The 19270-nt window shown below is 36.7% G+C and overlaps 3 protein-coding genes and 1 long non-coding RNA gene across 6 annotated transcripts in view; 3 read left to right on the top strand and 1 right to left on the bottom strand.

Annotated features, from left to right (window-relative positions):
- The window catches only part of LOC108548936 (uncharacterized), a 5421-nt gene extending 1277 nt beyond the window's left edge, over window positions 1-4144 (top strand). Inside the window, exon 2 of the mRNA XM_017902085.1 lies at window positions 2328-4144. Coding sequence (XP_017757574.1) covers window positions 2345-4087 — 1743 coding nt within the window. The 5' untranslated portion in view covers window positions 2328-2344 and the 3' untranslated portion in view covers window positions 4088-4144. The remainder of the gene's footprint in view (window positions 1-2327) is intronic.
- TTLL5 (Tubulin tyrosine ligase-like 5) overlaps window positions 1-19270 on the bottom strand; it is a 32345-nt gene that overhangs the window by 10928 nt on the left and 2147 nt on the right. For 2 of the 3 annotated variants that reach the window (XM_017902081.1, XM_017902083.1), the window contains exons 2-4: window positions 5502-5675; window positions 5049-5129; window positions 4828-4951 (exon numbers count right to left, since the gene is read on the bottom strand). In XM_017902081.1, the coding sequence (XP_017757570.1) occupies window positions 4828-4951; window positions 5049-5129; window positions 5502-5668 (372 nt within the window). In that variant the 5' untranslated portion in view covers window positions 5669-5675. Of the gene's footprint in view, window positions 1-4827; window positions 4952-5048; window positions 5130-5501; window positions 5676-7229; window positions 7441-19270 lie in introns of those variants that run through there. The other variant, XM_017902082.1, reaches the window with a different exon arrangement.
- On the top strand, window positions 8533-12029 carry LOC108548937 (uncharacterized). Its single transcript, XM_017902086.1, has 3 exons — window positions 8533-8772; window positions 9295-9460; window positions 11623-12029. Exons 1-3 carry the CDS (start codon window positions 8533-8535, stop codon window positions 12027-12029), a joined length of 813 nt encoding a protein of 270 aa, XP_017757575.1.
- On the top strand, window positions 15492-16084 carry LOC108548939 (uncharacterized). The gene is made up of 3 exons (XR_001890297.1): window positions 15492-15566; window positions 15668-15761; window positions 15841-16084. It is a non-coding gene; the product is annotated as an uncharacterized LOC108548939 (long non-coding RNA).

Raw genomic sequence — 19270 nt, 5'->3', positions numbered from 1 at the left:
AGCGTCAATTTGGTGGGAGTAAAAAGAAAAAAAAAAAAAAAAAAAAATGGTCCAGTGAAAGTGTCACAGTGGTGTGTCGGATTCAGTTGTGTTTGCCTTTATGTAACCAAACGTGTGAACGACTCGCAGTATCGCCGCGTTTACATATTGTCCGCGTTTCGATGTCGCGGCGTCACGTGCATCACGCGGATTTCTATGTCTGTATAACCGTCGTGGACTCGCCTTTGATACGAAAAGTTAAAAACATTCGACCCAACGTAATACGTAACCTACAACGCAATAACAAAGAACGAACCAGTAAAAACCGATTAAATTTCAATAATTCAATCTCACGTATTATTCAATCGGTATCGAAAACGGCTTTTACCTGCGTATAACTATTTCTATTTTCAATCAAGCGATATCTTTTTAGTCTGTTCGCATAATTAGGTCTAGGTCAGACAACATTTATGTCTAGGTCAAGTTTAAGTTTGATGAGGTCAAGTTTAAGCATGATTCTCACTTTCGGGGTAAAACTGATGTTTCTTTATTAAATGAATAATTTTTTATCAATTATTACATTAGTGTTAAAGTTAATTTTCCCGTTTTTGTTAATTTGACGTGTTTGTATTAAAATATTTATTTCAGATATTCCATAATTTTCATTCGATCTTGTTTACACATGCACGCGGATAACTATCTGTTGCAACTCACAAAATTATGGTACACGAGGCGTTAGTTAATTAACAAGGGGTCGCGCGAAACCCCACTATTCCGTTCTCTAACAACGTTTTCGCAATTATAGCGTGCATCGATGCCACCTTTCTGTCACTCTTGCAATAGATCCTCAATACTTGACTGTACGAACGCCGTTTATGCAGGGAATAGAAATCGATGAAAATAAACGTGTATTAATGAGAAAAGAGAAAAGAGAAAAATAATCGTATGACATTTCTAACGTATCAACACTAAATATTTTATTGTCAATTTATTTAGTTTTACCGTTTTACGATATAGCACTCGAGAAATCTAATTCGTATTGAACTCATGTTCTATCTCGTGTAATGAAGGAAAAATGCTGCGATTTCAATTATTTATAAGGGATATCCAATAAATTATGGATACAAATAATTTAGTCAATTACGATTCTTTTTACGTAATCAAAAGATTACGTAGAACAAATTAAATAATGAATTAACATTGCTCCTTTTGAAAAAAAATCAATGACGTATAGCAAAGACTCGCGAAAGTAACCAGTGGTAATCAATTTGTTCATGATACACGAGGAACGTATATGTAATAAAGTATAACGTATATTATGGTGTCTTTAAAACGATGCACATTTTGAACACGTCGAATTTAACGAACCAAATACGAATATGGAATAAAATACTTATCTTTTTCTATTAAAATCAAAATTTGTAAAAACATTTCATTCCTATGGGTATTCAATCAAAAGATACTAATTTGAATGTTACAAGGACAAAATAAACGCGCATAAATTTACTTCACGATTTTTTAAATGTCTAGGCATTCTTTGTTAATCATATGCTTATTGGTATCTATTGTATACTCTTTCTTTAGTAATTTTCTTAAATTTTGGTACTGTAGTATAGTTTCCTTTCATAGAGACATAAAAACAAAAAATTTTAAAGAAGAGTTATTTGTTTGTTTATCTACTTACTCTGTATTCAGAATTCAAGATCTAAATTTATGGAAGGACGAAAAATTTATTAATGAATATTTTCCAAATTCAAAATGATAATTTTAATATTCAATAATAAAACAATGCAGAGCAAAAGCATCGTTGAATTCTGTCACGAAAATTTACTGGGATAGTAACAACAATTTTTCACTACTGATAATTATACAAGGAAGTTATTTGTATAAAATATTCCTTCCAATTAATATTATTCTGATAATATGTCTGTAATGTTCATAGTAGAGTCTATAAACTTATATAAAAACAATTACTGTACCGTATTTCAAAAGTACTTAACCTCAAAATTAAAACATTAATCTTAACTCGTTACGAATATTCAATTTTAAATTTATCTAATATCTAACTAAGATAATAATTGTTTATGACATATATGCACACTTCTTCATAACCAAATTCATTAAAATTTCTAATTTTTATAATTAATATATTTTATAATAAAGAGATTGGTATAATAAACATTGTACTAATTAGCATATGTATATTAAATTTCCTTTAACTTTGTCAGCAAATTCCACAACTAGAAGTCAAATTTTTAATAACAAATTATTATTATTTATAACTTAAATATTACTAGAATTGTCATGTCATTATTGTGGTATAATAATTGACATGTCAAATCTTACAGTGAATGAACAAGAGAAGATGCCTGGCCACCGTCAGCCTAATTCCCTGGAGGGACTTAGTTTGGGACGTGTGTGTCAACGACTCGACAGGACGTGCCGAATGCTGCAAGTGCTTTCACAAGAATCATCTGCTGCACAAGTGTTGGCATACGCAAAGCAAACCATCAGACCTTATTACATAAATGCTTTATCTACACGTTTGAGATCACAAGTTATTGAAGAAACTTCAAAAATGTTATATGGACCTGCATCTGATGGATCAACTTCAATTTCTGGTCCAGCTCCACTATACCTATTAGCCCTTCTTCTTGGACATGACATAAAGCAGTTGAAAGTGAATCTCTGTTGTTATTATGGATGTAGCCATCAGACATCATTATTAAAGCTGCTTGCATCAGAAGGAATTGGACTTGAATCTTTAGAATTAGCTCGTTCTGCTTTATTAAGATTGGACTGCAATTTGTTAAGATGTGCTCTCTTAAATATGAAGAATCTGATGAGTTTAACTATGCGTAATATAGCCAGTGATACAGTGCTTCAAGTGGTAGGAAAAGCTTGCCCAAAACTTGTGCATTTAGATGTAGCTTGTTCAAGACTAGTAACAAATGTAGGATTGAAGCAATTACTGTTACAAGTAGAACTTCGAGATAAAGTACCTCATACTACAATGCAAGAACCTACTAGTTGGTCTCGTTTAAAAACACTACTTTCAAAATTGATAATGAAAAATTCTAAATCAGCAACAAAGGAGAAACATGGGGTACTATTGGAATACTATGAAAGCAGAAACTTACTCTGTGATACACTCAGAGTACTTAATGTTGCTAACACTGGTGTGACTAGTGCAGGAGTACTTTTGGCTTTGGTACATGTGCCAAAGTTGGAATCCCTAGGAGAATATAGTTATGTTGGAAGAGTAGTTGAAATTATGAATGAAGGACTCATTGGATTTAAAACACCATTTAGTCTAACTCAAGCAAGAAGTTGTAGAACAACACCAGTTCGTTTAGAACTTTTGGCACAGGCATGCCCAAAAGTAGAAAAATTACACATTTCAGAACCTCATCATCCTCCTGAAGCTCTGAGATTATTTCCCTATGTTACTTCCCTGAGTGTACATAGCATACCACCTCAAAGGGAATGGTTGGATGGTTTTTATGATTATCTTCGCACTAATGGTCACAATCTACGTGAACTTAATCTCAGAATAACTCACAATGAAAATCCTATTCAAGTTGATTTAAAAGAAGTTTTCAATAGTTGTTCTAATCTTAGAACATTTACTAACCGTGGCTCAAATATAATTTGGACAGAAGGTGCTGATCCTCCTCCACTGAAGTATTTGAAAAAAATTCAATTAGGACGTATAGTGAGTGCTGCTGCTATTACAAAACTTCTTTCATTAGCACCAGAACTGACAGCACTACATGTTCGTAGTTGTTTTGATCTTACTGATGAACATTTGGAAAAATTATTGAGTATATCAACCAAACACAAAAATTCAAGAAAGTCTGATAAGTGTGAAAATAGTTTAGTACAAAACCTAACATGTTTTTATATATACGAGGCCAGTAAAGTATCTGCAACTACTGTGCTGAATATGTTCAAAAAATGTAAAAGACTGAGAAAAATTGGGAACTTGGCAAATTGGGGTTTGGATTGTGAAGGTGTAAGGATGTTAAGAACAACATTAACTCGCGCGAATTTAGATGTGGATCTGTGTCCAGGAGCTCATTGGTTTTGTGGTAATTGTATTCAGTAACACATTCTTTTTTTAAACTTACTATGTCAATAAAAACAGCTCTTTAAAAATCCTGCCCATGACACAATTGGCTGTTTAAATATGTTATATTTTAATAGACTGTAAAATTGTCAGTATTAAAAATAATCTTAATAAATATAAGACAATTTATATTTGGATAAACACATGAAACGTTTATTATAATATTAAACGAATATAAATTTAAACGCTACTAGTAACAGTAATCAGTGGTCTTAATATTTTATAAAAAAATATATGTTTGCCTTGTTTAAATAATTCAGATTTGATTTCTTTGTACAATTACATACTTTGTTATGATTATAAATATTAAAATATTATTGAATAGTAACATACTAAACACTAAATAAAAAAACTATATTGTTATTTCATATTATAGTAACTTACTTCACGGTAATACCATTAACAAATAAAAAGCAAAATATACGATACGAAATACGCGACTTCTTATACTATAGAATATAACTATCGAATTAAAAATTCCATTGAAGAAACAATGTCAGTAAACAAATCATAAAAAAATAAATTGTATTTCTTTTAAGTATAAGTTGTACTATTATTTTGAAATTGTATATTTATAAGTACTTAAAAATTAAAAAAAGAGAATAAAAAATTAATTTGTATTATAACGAATGATTCAATATAATTCGAATTTAGTTTATATACGTACTGAATTGCAATAAAAAATTCTTTCAAAACAGATATGAATTATTTCAACTTACCTCTGTTAAACCGTGTGATTGCAGCAAGAGATTAATAAGTTTAGTATCCATTTGAAAAATTTTGTAAGTCATATGCAATTTTTTCGCGGGTGGTTCTTCCGGAGGCGTTGCTAATGCGGAGCATCTAAAAAATAGTAACAAATAATTACATACTCTGCATTAAGTAATGGAAATCAAATACAAAAATAATGCAATATAAAGAAAACAGGATTTTAACTTACTTGAAACGTAAAATAGATTTATTCCCACTTGGTCCACTTAGTAGCCATTCGTTGTGTTGTGGACTTGCGTCCTTCGTTGTGCTGCAAAATATATTTTACAAGTTACCATTACACATTTGCAACATAAAAATTATCGCATAGTAGGTAAAACGCCGAATGCAATTTTTACAAAACATTCCCGTAACAATTTCACCCTTGTAATATAGCGCCATTAAACTTATCAAACGTCGGTAAGAAAGAAATCGTACGATCCATTCAATACGTTAAAAATTTAAATTTGATTTTCCACGTGTGAATATTTATTCTCTCATTTACCATTATTTATTTTAAATAGTTCAGACTATTTTATTACATAACAAAACACGTTGCAAAATAATGTTTAATTAGAATGTACATTGTATAATGAAAAAAGCTTGTGTAAGTTCATCATCAAAACATTTAAACGCAACTTACCTTTCTATCGTTTCCGATTTGTGCGGCTTATGTACAAGCGGTTCCAAGGCCTCCTCGCTGCTATTCGATAATTGTGACATACCGGAAAGACTAGAAGATGACATTAACTCTTTCGGTCGTTTCCCTTCCAGCTTTCCAGTGGAGTTTGTCTTCATCTGAGACAGCATGATTTATCTATAATTTAAAAATAAAAATCTGTTTCATTTTCCATCGTAAACTTGGGCGCAAAATTTAATAGGAAACTTTCTCGACCGCGTCACGGTAGATAATGTCAGTCTCGTTAGTGACGCGTAAAAAGATAACGTGTCCAGAGTTAACGAGAAAGCATTAGCGTTCACATGGTTTGCGTTCCTCTCATTGTTTCGTTTCGCGGGATTTGCGGATGTGTTATCGTGCGCATTGACAGAAACGTCGATAGCTTGTAAGGTAACAAGCGCGAAAGCCAACGGGACAAACTTTTACGGTCGCGTCCTCTGACATTCAATAAGCCAATAGCGTGGATAAACGTGCTAGTCGAAAGGGAGGTCGGTACATGTATCATATGAATAGTTTATTCACCTTATTTTACAAGTTTGATCAAAAGTCGAATCCCGTTCTACAAAATGCTAATTTTAACATGACACATGAAAGGTTATCCTTTAATAATGAATTACGCTTATTATATCCATCCGTGTAAAGTTTCGTACTTATAGACAGGTTATCGATTTTCAGGCCTGCGTTACCGTGCACTTTGCTCTTCTGCCGCTGGAATGTTAATGGGCAGCAAATATAACCACGATGTAGCTGCACCTTGACTCTTGCCAGACTTGCTAAGTTTATGTAGGTAATCGGATCAAGGTACGTTATGAAAGAAAATTAAAGACAAGACGATTCGAGTGTACACCGCGACTATTTGGCAGGTTGCGTGATTTAGACACCATTCGCGTAATTACACTTCGGAAATAACCTATTCGGAGACTGTCCACGCTCTGAATACCGTTGACGTATCTCTGAAATCTTCGAATACCACCGATCAATTCGATCGATCTTTCTTCCAATATAAAATATTTCCCCCGTTTTATAAACGAACTCGTTCATTATTTAACGAGCCGGTGACTATCGAGAGATGTTTCTGTGAATAACTCCCGCCCCTATATATATATATCTCCCTCTCTCTTTCTCCCACGTTTCTCTTTCTAGCAAACGTACGGTCTGAAGTATGATCATATAAGATGAACGTAAGTTTAAAATCGCTTTATTATGCGTTTGCGACATTGAGAGATCTCGAGTTTGCGAGTCGTTGAACTCGTTTTGAAACCGGTTGTAACCGTACTGGATAAAAAGTATAACGTCTCTCATCGGTAAAAAAAATAAAAAAAAGAAGAAAAAATGAAATCAACCTTGAAACGTTCTTTATATTATTTGCAGTTCTTTTTTTAAATTAAATTTCAGTAACTTTCTCTATCCCATTTTTATTCTTACCACATCATTAATTCACGTTCTATACAATATTATTTTCCAATTATTTTTTAATTGAATTTCAATAACAGTCCTAGTTATTTTTCTTTTTTTTTAATTATTGCCTGCTTCATTTTAGAAGTTCCTGCAACGATTCAACAATGTCGCAAGGGAAAAGTGCACAGCAGGACTTTGGAAAAAAGCGTTATCATCAAATTCGTTCAACGTACGTGAATTAAGTACACACGACATGTAGCCATTAGAAGCACGCACGTACTACTGGGTCCTTACCGAAAAAAGCTGAATTTATCGCGTCGTTACGGTACCCCTCGCTATTAATCGGAATGAAAAGCAGGTGACAGAAGAATGGCCGGTGCATGAGTCACTATCATGATTTTCGTGATCAGCGTGGCAAGCATAATGCCGAGGGCGTGTGGCCGGTTCGAACGACATAGTGCGCTCGTGAAATCAGTCGAGTCCAAAAGTACGCAGGAGTATTCCGACTTCCGTGTAATTAAAAATATTTTGAGAGATATAAATCAGCTCTAGTATCGATCGATGATGTACGATGTTAAATTGGATTTGGTTCTTCCTTCTGATGTACAGTGATGATTTACTAAAAATTAAAGATATTAACTCTTTGCGAAAAACGAAAGCTTTGATAAAATGAGAAAATGTATCATATAGTTTCTGACAAATTTTATGCTCATGCAGTTTTGTTTTATATGGTGTATTATTAAATAAATAAATATACCTATATATCTACTATGGTGCTATCTGGATAAAAATTAAAATTGATTTTGTAAGAGATGCCTGCACATTTTTAATAATTGAAAATTTAAAAAGTCGAAAACCAGGTAAGATAATGAACTGAGTTGAAATTTGAAATTAATCAGGAGCTTTTTCCTGAATTAGAATAATTTACAACCTATTATACCGTTTGAACTAACCATAAGTTTACTATGATAAATGATCAGATTCCTTTCACTCCCTAAAGTAAAACACCTTTATGATCATTCTTATAAATGTCCCTAAACTTCTCGTCGAATGGAATTATTCTAAAATACTTACAATTAGAGTATAAAGTGTTAAATGTGCGAAGTATATCCATGACTTTTACACCTAAAGCATTGGCAATTTCGATGGTGCCATTTCAGTATCAATCGAGGTCGCCATGTAACGCGATAATTTAGGACCACGTTATATCGTTCCAACTAACTATACATTCATACTAACATGGATGGTCCACACTGGACGTTCCAAATTTTCCAATTCATCGAGTGAGATACAATCTTCGCGAGTGCACCCGACGAAGACGAAAATGGCAAGAAAATTCGATATTTGCAGCGGGTGATTCGATAGCCACCGATATCGTTTGATGCGGACAAAACAAAAGCGAAGGCCATATCTGACAGATGTCAAAATTCCTAGTATTTTCACACGACATCTTAATGCGATAACCCTTACGAAAAACACAGCAACAAACAGACCCACCGATCATCAAGTGCCCAAAGAAATTATTCACGTCGGCCTATCGAAAGACAATGTGAGAACACGTGCGCGTACCAATGCCAGAAATGGAAACGCAACGAGAATGGCCGAACTTGCAATTACTCCAGAGCCCATTAGGAAGCGTGCCAGAATTGGTAACAAGTGTGACGCGCGGACCGTGGATCCAACATCGTTTCCGATCACAGGGATCGCATCCTTACCAGTGGAAATCATCTTCGAGATATTCTCTTATCTACCATACACAGACCTCTACGCCGTCAGTCGCGTGTCCCTGCATTTCAACCGACTTGCTTACGACCCGTTTCTATGGCGAACTTACGAGGTATAAACCGACTTAACCCCTCAGGGTCCTATATCTATCTGGACTTGACATTTCCTTTCGCTCTAGTCCTCCTAATTTCTCTACATAAAACATAACCCATTATGTTCCAATTTAATTCAACAAAAGTATGCGAAATTAACAACGTAGACGTGTTATCCATTACAAGAAACATGTGAAAATAGAATCAAATTTTGTCTCACGTTTCCAACTAGAAACCGACTTAACCCCCTAGGGTCCTATATCTAACTGGACTTGACATTTCGTTTCGCTCTAGTCCCAATTTCTTTACATAAAATATAACCCATTGTGTTCCAATTTAATTCCACAAAAATATACGCAATTAACAACGTAGACGTGTTATCGATCAGAAGCATGTGAAAATAGAATCAAATTTTGACTAGCGTTTCCAAGTAGTTTATCGATTATGAACCAGTTAGGATAAAACGTCGAATACGATTGTATCAATTCTTAAAGGATTAATTCTCGCTTAACAATTTTATCGATCTCCGTTTCTGTTCTCAGGTGACGAACACCAAACAGTCCACATCAGAGGTAATCAAGGAGCTGAAGAGGATGCCGCTGCTGAAGAAGTTGAGCATAAGTGTGAGGGCGGACTGCGACGATATCCTGCGGCAAATCTCGCTGTCAAACAAAAAGCTGGAGGAACTACACGTCTCTAATTGCACAGGTTCTATTCGTCCTATGCCTCGTCGTCAGTTTTTTCCTCTGCTAATTAAGTTTCTCCTTCCTATCCTCATCGCATGGAACCGTATTGGCGAAGCTGGGTGGAGGCGGGTGGACTTTTGGCTGGAGTTCAAAAAACTCTACCCGATTCGACTCTTCTTCCTCTCCTCTTCTCTGCCTCTCGTTTTCCTCTTCTATCCCGTCAAACGTGTCCAGAGGCCGTGGTTATGAAATAGGTAAAGATGATGAAAGAGAAAGGTAGAGACCGGAAAATGGAATAACGGAGAAAGGGAAAATAGTTTGGCCACGTGTCAAACAAACGCGCCTCTGTAGTTACCATTTTCCTAATGGTGCATCGCTTCCTAATGCTTCCTTTTGCAGCGTTCTCTCGTTGCGAGCCCGGCTTTCAGACCTCCTTTCAGACCTCCTTTGTCCCATGTTTCGTCCACCCTTTTTCCTTCTTCTTGCCTGACAACGCCTACCACGTCATCATAAAGGGCAGAAAATTCCTATCGATTTACGGGGTGTTCGCGTATGATTCATGTATACGATGCGCTGTTTGACCTGGCAACCGTGTTTACCGCGGCTTTGACGCAATTAGTATTCCAAACACGTTTCATTGCATTCGTCTGCAGTGCGGAAGGGAAGATGAGCGCGAAACCGATCGGCTAGGTAGACCATGTGCCCCTGTTCTTTTAACCAAGCACGTTAAATTCTCTCACGATTAAGCGAAGGATTTAAGGAATTAACGTATCGATCGGATTTAACCCTTTGCATTCCGTTGGCGCCATTGTGATGACATTAACCGTCTCGCTACGAGGAATCCTTAGATGCTTTGGTAGCCGATCACCTGTTAAAAGTGTGCACATAAGTATCGTGTAAATTGTAAATACCTGTATTAATTCGATGTAATTAAAAATTCATAACCGTATCTTTCATCAACGAAGGTGTTCCTTACCTGTGCATCAAAGATTCTCTTAAGCTCCAAGAATACCGTAGCGAAAGGGTTAATGTGGTCTGGAGTTTGTTAATTGCTTTCTTCCTCTAAGTGTACTGTAGAAACAAATTCATAATCTTTAATGCTTTGTCCTCGAAAGAAAATTTTCGTTTTCGCCCTGGGTTTTTCGGAGTATCACTGATGGATCGAGTCGAAATATCCTCGGAATGCAAAGGGTTAGAATAATCATGGTAATTTCGTGCGAATTCCACTCACGCGGAAAGAAACGTGAAATGCAATCCGCGTTTTTCACAGTCAGCTTCCTTCAACATTCTAATCGACCACTACTACATACGAGTAGTGGAATCGATATCGTGACGATAAATTTCTAAGCAACGACATAAACGCGGGAATACCATTCGCCTCATTTGCATGCTGCTTTAATGACGAAGTCGGCGCGAGAACACAACCACTGCGTTTTGCATACATCACCATACGTCCTAATATACTAAACAAACGTGCGTACGCCTTCTGGTGTTAACTCGACTTAAAAATACCATACAATTAAACAAAAAAAGAAGAAGAAAAATTAAAAAAGGGGGAAAAATTCGTAAACAGAATGCGACAAAATACTCCATAATTTTCAGTGTTTCTCGAGAAATTATGTTTCATTAAATCAGAAAAAGAACAACCATTATTTAAATCTTTTCGAAAAATTTTACCTAGTTCTGTACAAAATGGTCACGACAAAATGGTAGCAGACGTGCGGAAAAACAGATCAACGCCATTTTATTTTCCTCCCATGGAAAGATTCGCATACCTTTTGTCTCGTTAGTCTCAGAAGATAAATAAATAATTATTGTTTGCTATATTTACAAAGATATTCCAAGAATAATAATTTTTTTTATTACACACACTGCAAACCTGTTTTAAAATCAAATGCGGTTCAAATCGTGTAATCTTTCGCGAAGATATACATATGTTGGAATGTGATTAATTGATAAAGAATAAAAGATGTTATTTTATTCTAAATATATGCAAACAGAATATATATTGTATGTTTACCCTGACATGCATATTTACTTTAATTTTCATGATACGCTCCATTTTGTGAGCAACTGTAAATGCTAGAAACATTGAAAATCGTGGTGCATAGTACCATTTCGACCCTCGCAGTGTACCCCGTTGCTATCGCGATCGATCATCGAACAGGAAACTTTCTGCCGTAGGTTCCACGTCGAAATTGTACCTACGTTCGATCTTCCTGATCCGCATACTGGAGAGGTGCCGTAATTTGCACACGATCAATATACTAGGGAGCAGATTCCGCGGCCAGAAGTTCTATCGACTGCTCGGTGACATGGGACCTCGGCTCAGGTCTATCTACGCGCCTGCAACGAAATCGCAGTTTTGCACGTTTATCAAGTACGCCAGGCAGATCAGCGAAACTGATCGCGAGACCATCTGCTCGATGTACATCGGCGCGAAAAGTTGGGCGCCCTTGTACTACTTCGTCACGAAACGAGCGGATCGCGTTTGTACGGCCCTGATCAGCTACCTGCACAACGACATCCTGCTGATCGACGCGAACCGATTGATCCATAAACTCTCCATCACCGATAGAAGGAACACCTGACACCCGAAAAGAAGCCCGGATCCTCTCGATCCGTAGAGTACTCGGCTACGCCACCGCAGGGTCAGCGTGAGAACGGCAGGACGCATAGACCGAGGGGAATACCCGCGCGATTTTGCGATACTAGCGAATATACGACGTGTACTGCTGTTATATTGTGCAAATACATGTGTGTATACGTGTACGCCGTTGCCACGTAAACTTTTTTCCGCTTTAATCGGTCTTATGATCTAGGCCCGGTGTAATCTCCAGGCGATCTATGTGGGTCGATCCGTATGCAAATGCCGGCCGACACGAGGGTAAGCTTCCGTGAGCTTTAAACGGTAAATCGGATGGAAAGCCTGGGGCGTTAATACGAGGTTAATGAGTTCTGAATGACGGGCTAGACGTTTCGCCGATAATCGCACGACCAGCTTAATTCCAACCAATTATAACGCGTGTAAGTAGACTGGTAAAAATCCAGGTCGATTTCGAAGATCCACGGAAAATAAAAAAGAGACGCGGAGAAAAAGAGAGACAAAGAAAAGAGCGTTTATTCCATGCGACGTTTCGTCTGGAAAAAAGTGCATCGTGAATATATATATATAGTCCGGTGAATAACTGGTGGTACAAATGAGCAGGGGTTGATTCTGCATCAAAAAACGAGTCGAAAAGAAAGAATAAAATTTTTTCGTTTGAGCCTTCGTTTGTGAGAAAATGGAGTTTGAAATTCAGACCGCGCGCGCGAGTTTAATTAAACTTTAACTGTACAAATTTTACTATGAAATCTTAAAGAACAATAATTTTATATATCATTTCATCATTCTATTATAAATTAGGTAAATATAGTCTACAGTGAAATTCATAGTGCCAAAATTTAAACAAAAGCGCGCGTACTCCGATAATTCTAACCTACAAATTTTTCTCGAGAACGGCGCGTCAAACGAAAAAATTTTATTCTTCCTATTCGACTTATTTTTACACGTAAAGTCACCGTTCGCATGCTTGTGCTATTAGACACCCTATATAATTGACGACTCGTGGAACGATTCCCAAGAGCCTATCGACACGATGAAGAAAAAATCCACATTCGTTCGCGAGTATCCGAACAACTGGACTTATTCAATTAAGTGATTCGTTAACGCTAGAAGAAGTCCGGTTAATGGGAGTTGTTAGTCGCAATTTTCGACGGGTAATTAAAATCAAACTCTAGCCGAATCCGCGGGACACGCGATCGACTGCCGCGGCGCGCCGATCGATTTTCATTACGCAAACGGTATAACAAGTTCCGCTAAAATGTCGGCGATCTTGGTTCGTCGACCCGCTGCTTCCTGTTCTATAATCATTTGCATAGAGCCAGCTAGCACACCCGCTAATAGTCACGGTTTATCGGACGAGTGTTCCACAATAATATTTTAGAGGTAATTTGCGGATGTTCCGGCGCGTTTTCACGACGCGAGTCATGAAGCACGCAAAACCCTGAAGGTAGCAATATGTTAGCAGTAACGAGCATAAATGTAGACTTCCGTTTATTAACAGCGATCAGCTGAGATATTTTCTGAAATTAATTCAACTGAAAAAAATGACCGTTCAAATATCCCGCCATTATATACGAGCCTTGAATATGTCGTTATCCCTGGGATGCGAGCAAATCGAGAAAGTTCTTTGATATTTCCGCTTTCATATCCCACAGAATGATATAAAGTGAAATTACACGATTCTCAATTTCAGTACCTGAAAAATAAAAAGAAAAGGAAAAAAAGAGTAAGAAAATATATAAAAAAATATCGGTATGTAATTTTTATAAAATTTGTCAGATCACGTGACTCTGGTATCGTTTCGTACAATACGCGCGCGTTCCATCATCAAACACGTTTGATTACGGCGGAGAGTATGTAACGATTGGCTAACCAAGTAAACTGCGGCTAGTCTTAGTCCGCAGTACTTCCCTCGTGTTAGGAACAGAAAGAAGAGAGACATATCGATTGGTTTGGTTTTCGATTTCCGGCATGCACGTGGCAACATTCGATTGGCATGCGTATTGTTCACGTACAAAGCGGGAATCAGGAAGTGGTTTCGTTCGTTGAAATGCGTACGACTTTCTTTGCTATTTCTCCGGCTACTCACGCAACCGCGCACGCATCGAAATCTCGTTAACGAACCGCGATCTGTTGTAAAAAACGTCTTTACGTAAGCCGAAACGCGAGGAATTCTTCGCCTCGTTTTGCACGGAAAAGAAGATCCAGAAAGTGAAAAGGATATAAAAGTTTAATTCTAGAAGTATCATCCTCTACCTCGTTTAAAGTAAAAACCGATATCAACTGCTTTTGTCTTTGTAAAACGATAAAAGAAACGACGAAATATTTCTTTTAGGTTAGATAATACGAAATATATCGAAACTATAATCCGAATAGTTATGAACACCGTCCTATTCGTACGAGTATCGATACACGACTGCCGAAATTCAGCGTTCCCCCACCCATGTTAATTTGCTCGACGTTAACAGATGTCGCCACAGATCATCGTAATGCGATTAGTTTCATACTGCTTCTCTTTCCACATAATTTTCGTCGCTGATATATTCGCTGCATCTTCGATGTTATTTACCACGTTCAGTGTTTACGATACTTTGTCTTTTCTACACACGATACAGAAAATCCTCGTATAATACGTGCTCCGTTAATTCAACGGTCTTTTTCATTCGAAGGTCCTCGCGCTCCAATAAATTCGGATCGTCCAAGATCCCGTCGCACCTTTCGGGATAAAGTAAATAAGAGAGGAAGTGTAGGTCGAGCGTGGCGCACTTTCAACTTTCGGATCGATAAAGGCATGACCCAAAAATTTACGCTCCCGAAGGAAAATGGGTAACGCGTGTTTAAACGTTGGACGAATGGCGCAATTAGCAAGCAACGAGCGCACAATTAAGTTGCGAGGAGGTGCAAGCCGTGCTCTACTCGGTAATGACGCGGTAACACCGAGGGGGAGGACTCGGTTGTTGAAAGCACGAGTCAAGAATGAACACGAGAAGTTCAGCTTTTCCTCCACGGGGAGAGACTTGTGTCATCTTCTTATGCTATATCTGACGTGTAATGAATAATTTCGTATTTATATTCCAAGGATTTTCAAATCGTGTCTTTTTGGTATATCGCCTGCTAGCTCTGCAGTGCGCCATGACAGTTTGACAAAAATATATAATCCCGTCTACAAATACTAAAATATATGCAAAATTGAGGTAATTTGAAAATTATTAAAAAGTTATTGAAACTTCTAAAAATTTTCTTTCAAATTTTGAACTGCAAAGAAGTTATGGTACATATAATATATTATAAAAATAATTTTACAAATTATCGTAAATATTTAATTTTTTTTTTTATTCACATTTATTATTTTCCTCGGTTCATACTATTAATTTTATAATTATTCTAAAATTAATTCGTATTATTAATTTTTCTTATCCTAATTATAATTGCAAATGATTTCAGAAATCAAATTTTAATTTCGGTTAGATTCCTTGGAGCTTTCTATACAAACTACCTTGGAAACTTTTGAAGCAAAGTTTAGGTAAGGTTAGGATTATAACAGCTAAAAGATAATTATTAATCATTTTTTTTCTAATCTCTGTAGGTAGTTCTTATATAATAATTCTTTCTCTGATAATTTAGGCCAATTATCACGTTTCACGCAGAACCACCAGACGTCTTAATGAATGGAAGGGTACATACCAATTTAATCGAAGAAAAAGCAAAGAATGGAAAAGTACGATAACTTTCGTCATATAGTTCTATATCCAGAAATCCCATCAAGTAGTTGTATCGATTATTATACTAATATTCAGGGCCGTATACTATCTGCCTGGTTCAGCAAAGAGTGGACCCAATCGAAAGGCTAAAGTACCCTCGATGTAGCCCTGACCGAGCTCTGCAGCTCTTATCTTTTCAAGATCTTGTCAATTTGCTTATCCAGACGCCCTAGCATGCAAACTTCGACGCTTGACCGATTTTACGACCTCGCTAAATCGTGTAAGCTACTGTACCCGTAAATTGAGAAGCCTGTTCGCATACTGTGATGAAATTCTACGATTGCCACCTTTTTCCATCAAATTACTGCTGTATTGAAAAGAGTAATACACTACGATATTACATATAGTACATCCATTTTACCAAGAAATATGTAAATATCTCGGAAAATATTTCTGATAAAGGAAAATGTTTCAGATTAATGTTAGAATTGCCTAAAGTAAATTGCAAATATGTTCCATTGATTGACTTTGTATTGGTGGCTCTCAAACAAGCAACAGTACATGAAGTTTGGAGTTTAATATCTCAGTAGCGATTTATGTAAAACTGTAAGTAACTAAGAATTTGCAATTTCTTTACAAGGTAAAATTCCTATTTAAAAATTTAAATATAACATTCACAGGGCTTTTTAGAGTTATGGTAAGATCAAGTAAATATTACCATGACGTGTTCTCCTTGTACTTCTACGACATTTACCTAAAGTACTGTCCTATGTTACCTACGTTTTTCTAGATGTCTCGTTTCCAAATAAAGCAGACATACTGTAAGAATGAAAAAAGAATTTTATTAAATTACGTAACAGTGTTGAATTCTAGTAAAAACTGTCGACTATTCATTAGTCGGTAATAATTCTTTGAAATGAAATCTTCACTGAGTGGATGTAATTACATCCAAAATGGTAAGCGACGATAGATTAACTGTGGGCATCGCTTGGTCAGGCTACAGGTGCTTGCGGGAAGCAACATTAATCAAATCACTGAACATCGCGTTGCGCTATTAAATCAGCGCTCTACGGACAAATCAATCGGATCAGGTTCTTTAAAAGCGACCAACCGGCTGGAACGATCGTTCCACGATTTGCAAGGATCGAATTGACAATCATTTCCGGCACGATATGTTCCTGCAAAAATGCCGACGATCCACGATTGGAAGGCACGGCTCATTGCAAAGACTTTCAATCTAATCGTCCGCGATTCTCTTGTAATTTCGAACGGCCATTATATGAATCATCGATTTCCTATACCTGGGTATAAATAGGGGCAATCAAAGGCTTAGACACTTCTCTGAAAGCGTCTGGATAACTAATAGATGAGTAACGACTGTAATTCCTATTTCCTGCATATCGTCATTATATTAATTACACACTTATTTCTATATTATCGTATTATATTAAAAAAAGAAAAGAAAAATGAAGTTATGAAACATTCATTCAATAATTCAATTTCAGATTCCTGCTCACCACGCAATATCTACATTGAAAGAAACAGATATCGATTACTGGTTATTTCTCAAGAAACATTACCTCTGCGATAAATCAATTATCCCACTCACGCAGCAAGAAAACGGAGAAAAAATGCTTCTACCTTGATACCTTTGATCGCCTCCTCTCACGACCACGTCGAGTAACACACTATCGATCACAAGCGGAACAGCCGAATCACGATCGCGAAGAAACCAGGCGGCCGCTTTCGAGCTTACGGGTTATCTATGCAAATGCAGTGCATCCTGATCGCGAGCGTAGTGATCACGGCAAGTCGCACGATATAGACATAATCCTCCCACTCATTCACGGGACCGCCAACAGGTATTTCCGATAGCTCCTCCGTCGGGTAACAAAGTACCCTGCAAACGGGAACCGTGTAAACGGCCTTTGCCGGCCGCCTCCTCTCCATTCGGCCATCGACTAGCCCGGAAGTAACGAACGGTACTTACTTCGTTGCATCATCGATCGGAGGACATCGTAAAACTATGCTTCTCACGCTGGACAATTAACTGTACCCTCTGTGGTTCCGCTTGATCGACCATGTTCGCGTATTAATTGCGATTTCGCGCGACCATCATTATCCTCCCTCGCATGTGCGTCAATATATGTATGTATATATGTACGTGTATGTATGTATACGTGTCGTATATATATGTGTTGCGTAGATAAAGAGGGACCTAGACTTGGATACAGCCTAAAGGATATTTTTTGGGCTAAATAAGGGACTCAGATTTTCATGTGCTTAGTCTCAAGAAGGAATGAAAAATATTGAGAGAAAAGCAAATGAAAAGATAATGAACCGTGAGAAGTTTTTTCAATAATAACACTAAAATATAAAATATAACTAAATAATATTTCACATGTCGAGAAAAGTGTTCCCTTTTTATAAAACTGTTTTGCTGCTGGAGTTTACAATGTATTTGACACGCGTTTTAGTTAGAGGAGAATGTTGTGCTCTTTTTTCCGAGTGAAATCTCATACCTTTTTATACCACGAGAGCAACACCTGTTTTTTTAGATTCAGCGACCCACGTAGTTAGTTTGAATAACAAACAGGTAACGAGGTAATTTGGAAATCAGTGCCCTATCAACATTTCTCATGATAAAATGAACGTTCTAGATTGTACCCCATTGTTAAATGCTCGTGATAAGCATCTATGTACATTTTTTTCTCTTTTTATATTCTTCCACGTGAATTGTTTTATCGTATCTCGAACCATAAAATCAATCGTATCGATTATTCAATTCAATTACTTAGTACATGTACCGATTGTACATAACCAGACACACGAAAACAAGAAAACAGACGTTCATATCAGAATTGATCGTATCGTGTGTGATATAGGCGATCTTAAATTAAATAGTTCCTAAATTCTTTCTTTCGATAAAGCGAAATATTTTGTTTCGGTAAAACGATACACGTATGAGCTACTCATCTGCCAATTCTACTAATTGCAACACGGAAAGCAGAAATTTATTTTGAATATAAAAGGTTATGTATCGATCGAGTGCTTTGGCGCCAAAATTTAAAAAAATTCCAGAAGTGGATTTCATTACTTTGTTCCGTGATCGTTACGTGTTCGTCTATTTTTAATATATTTTAATCAAATTAAAAATTAGAATTCTCACACATAGATAGAGGTTATAATAAGAATTATATTTTCAACCGAATAGATAAATGTAATTGCAACATTCGTCTGCAAAAGGTTAATAGCATTAGCGTTGGTAAATAACTATTGCATTTTCCTGTGTTTGCGCGATAATAATCTTGGAAGTGACTTTCTTCTCATTATCCTCGCCAAATCATGTCTAATTACGAACTAACTCGGGTTCGCGTGGAAATCGAAGAAAAAGTAAATCAACTCGGCGTGACGAATGAAAAAACAAAAGTGAATACCTAGGAGGGCCAGGAAGAAATTTGTATAGTTCTAACAGTGAAATCCCCCCCCCCCCGCCCCACCCCGCCGCCGTTCTACCGAACGTTAT

This window comes from Eufriesea mexicana, unplaced genomic scaffold, assembly GCF_001483705.2.
Source record: "Eufriesea mexicana isolate 0111107269 unplaced genomic scaffold, ASM148370v2 scaffold1653, whole genome shotgun sequence".
Classification (NCBI taxonomy): domain Eukaryota; kingdom Metazoa; phylum Arthropoda; class Insecta; order Hymenoptera; family Apidae; genus Eufriesea; species Eufriesea mexicana.
This window is presented reverse-complemented; position numbering and strand designations above follow the sequence as displayed.

Coding starts and splice junctions, on each gene's coding strand:
- LOC108548937 (XM_017902086.1), top strand. CDS start 8,533: ATGGCCGAACTTGCAATTACTCCAGAGCCCATTAGGAAGCGTGCCAGA. Junction 8,773..9,294: donor TTCTATGGCGAACTTACGAG/GTATAAACCGAC, acceptor TTCTGTTCTCAG/GTGACGAACACCAAACAGTC. Junction 9,461..11,622: donor ACACGTCTCTAATTGCACAG/GTTCTATTCGTC, acceptor TTTCTGCCGTAG/GTTCCACGTCGAAATTGTAC.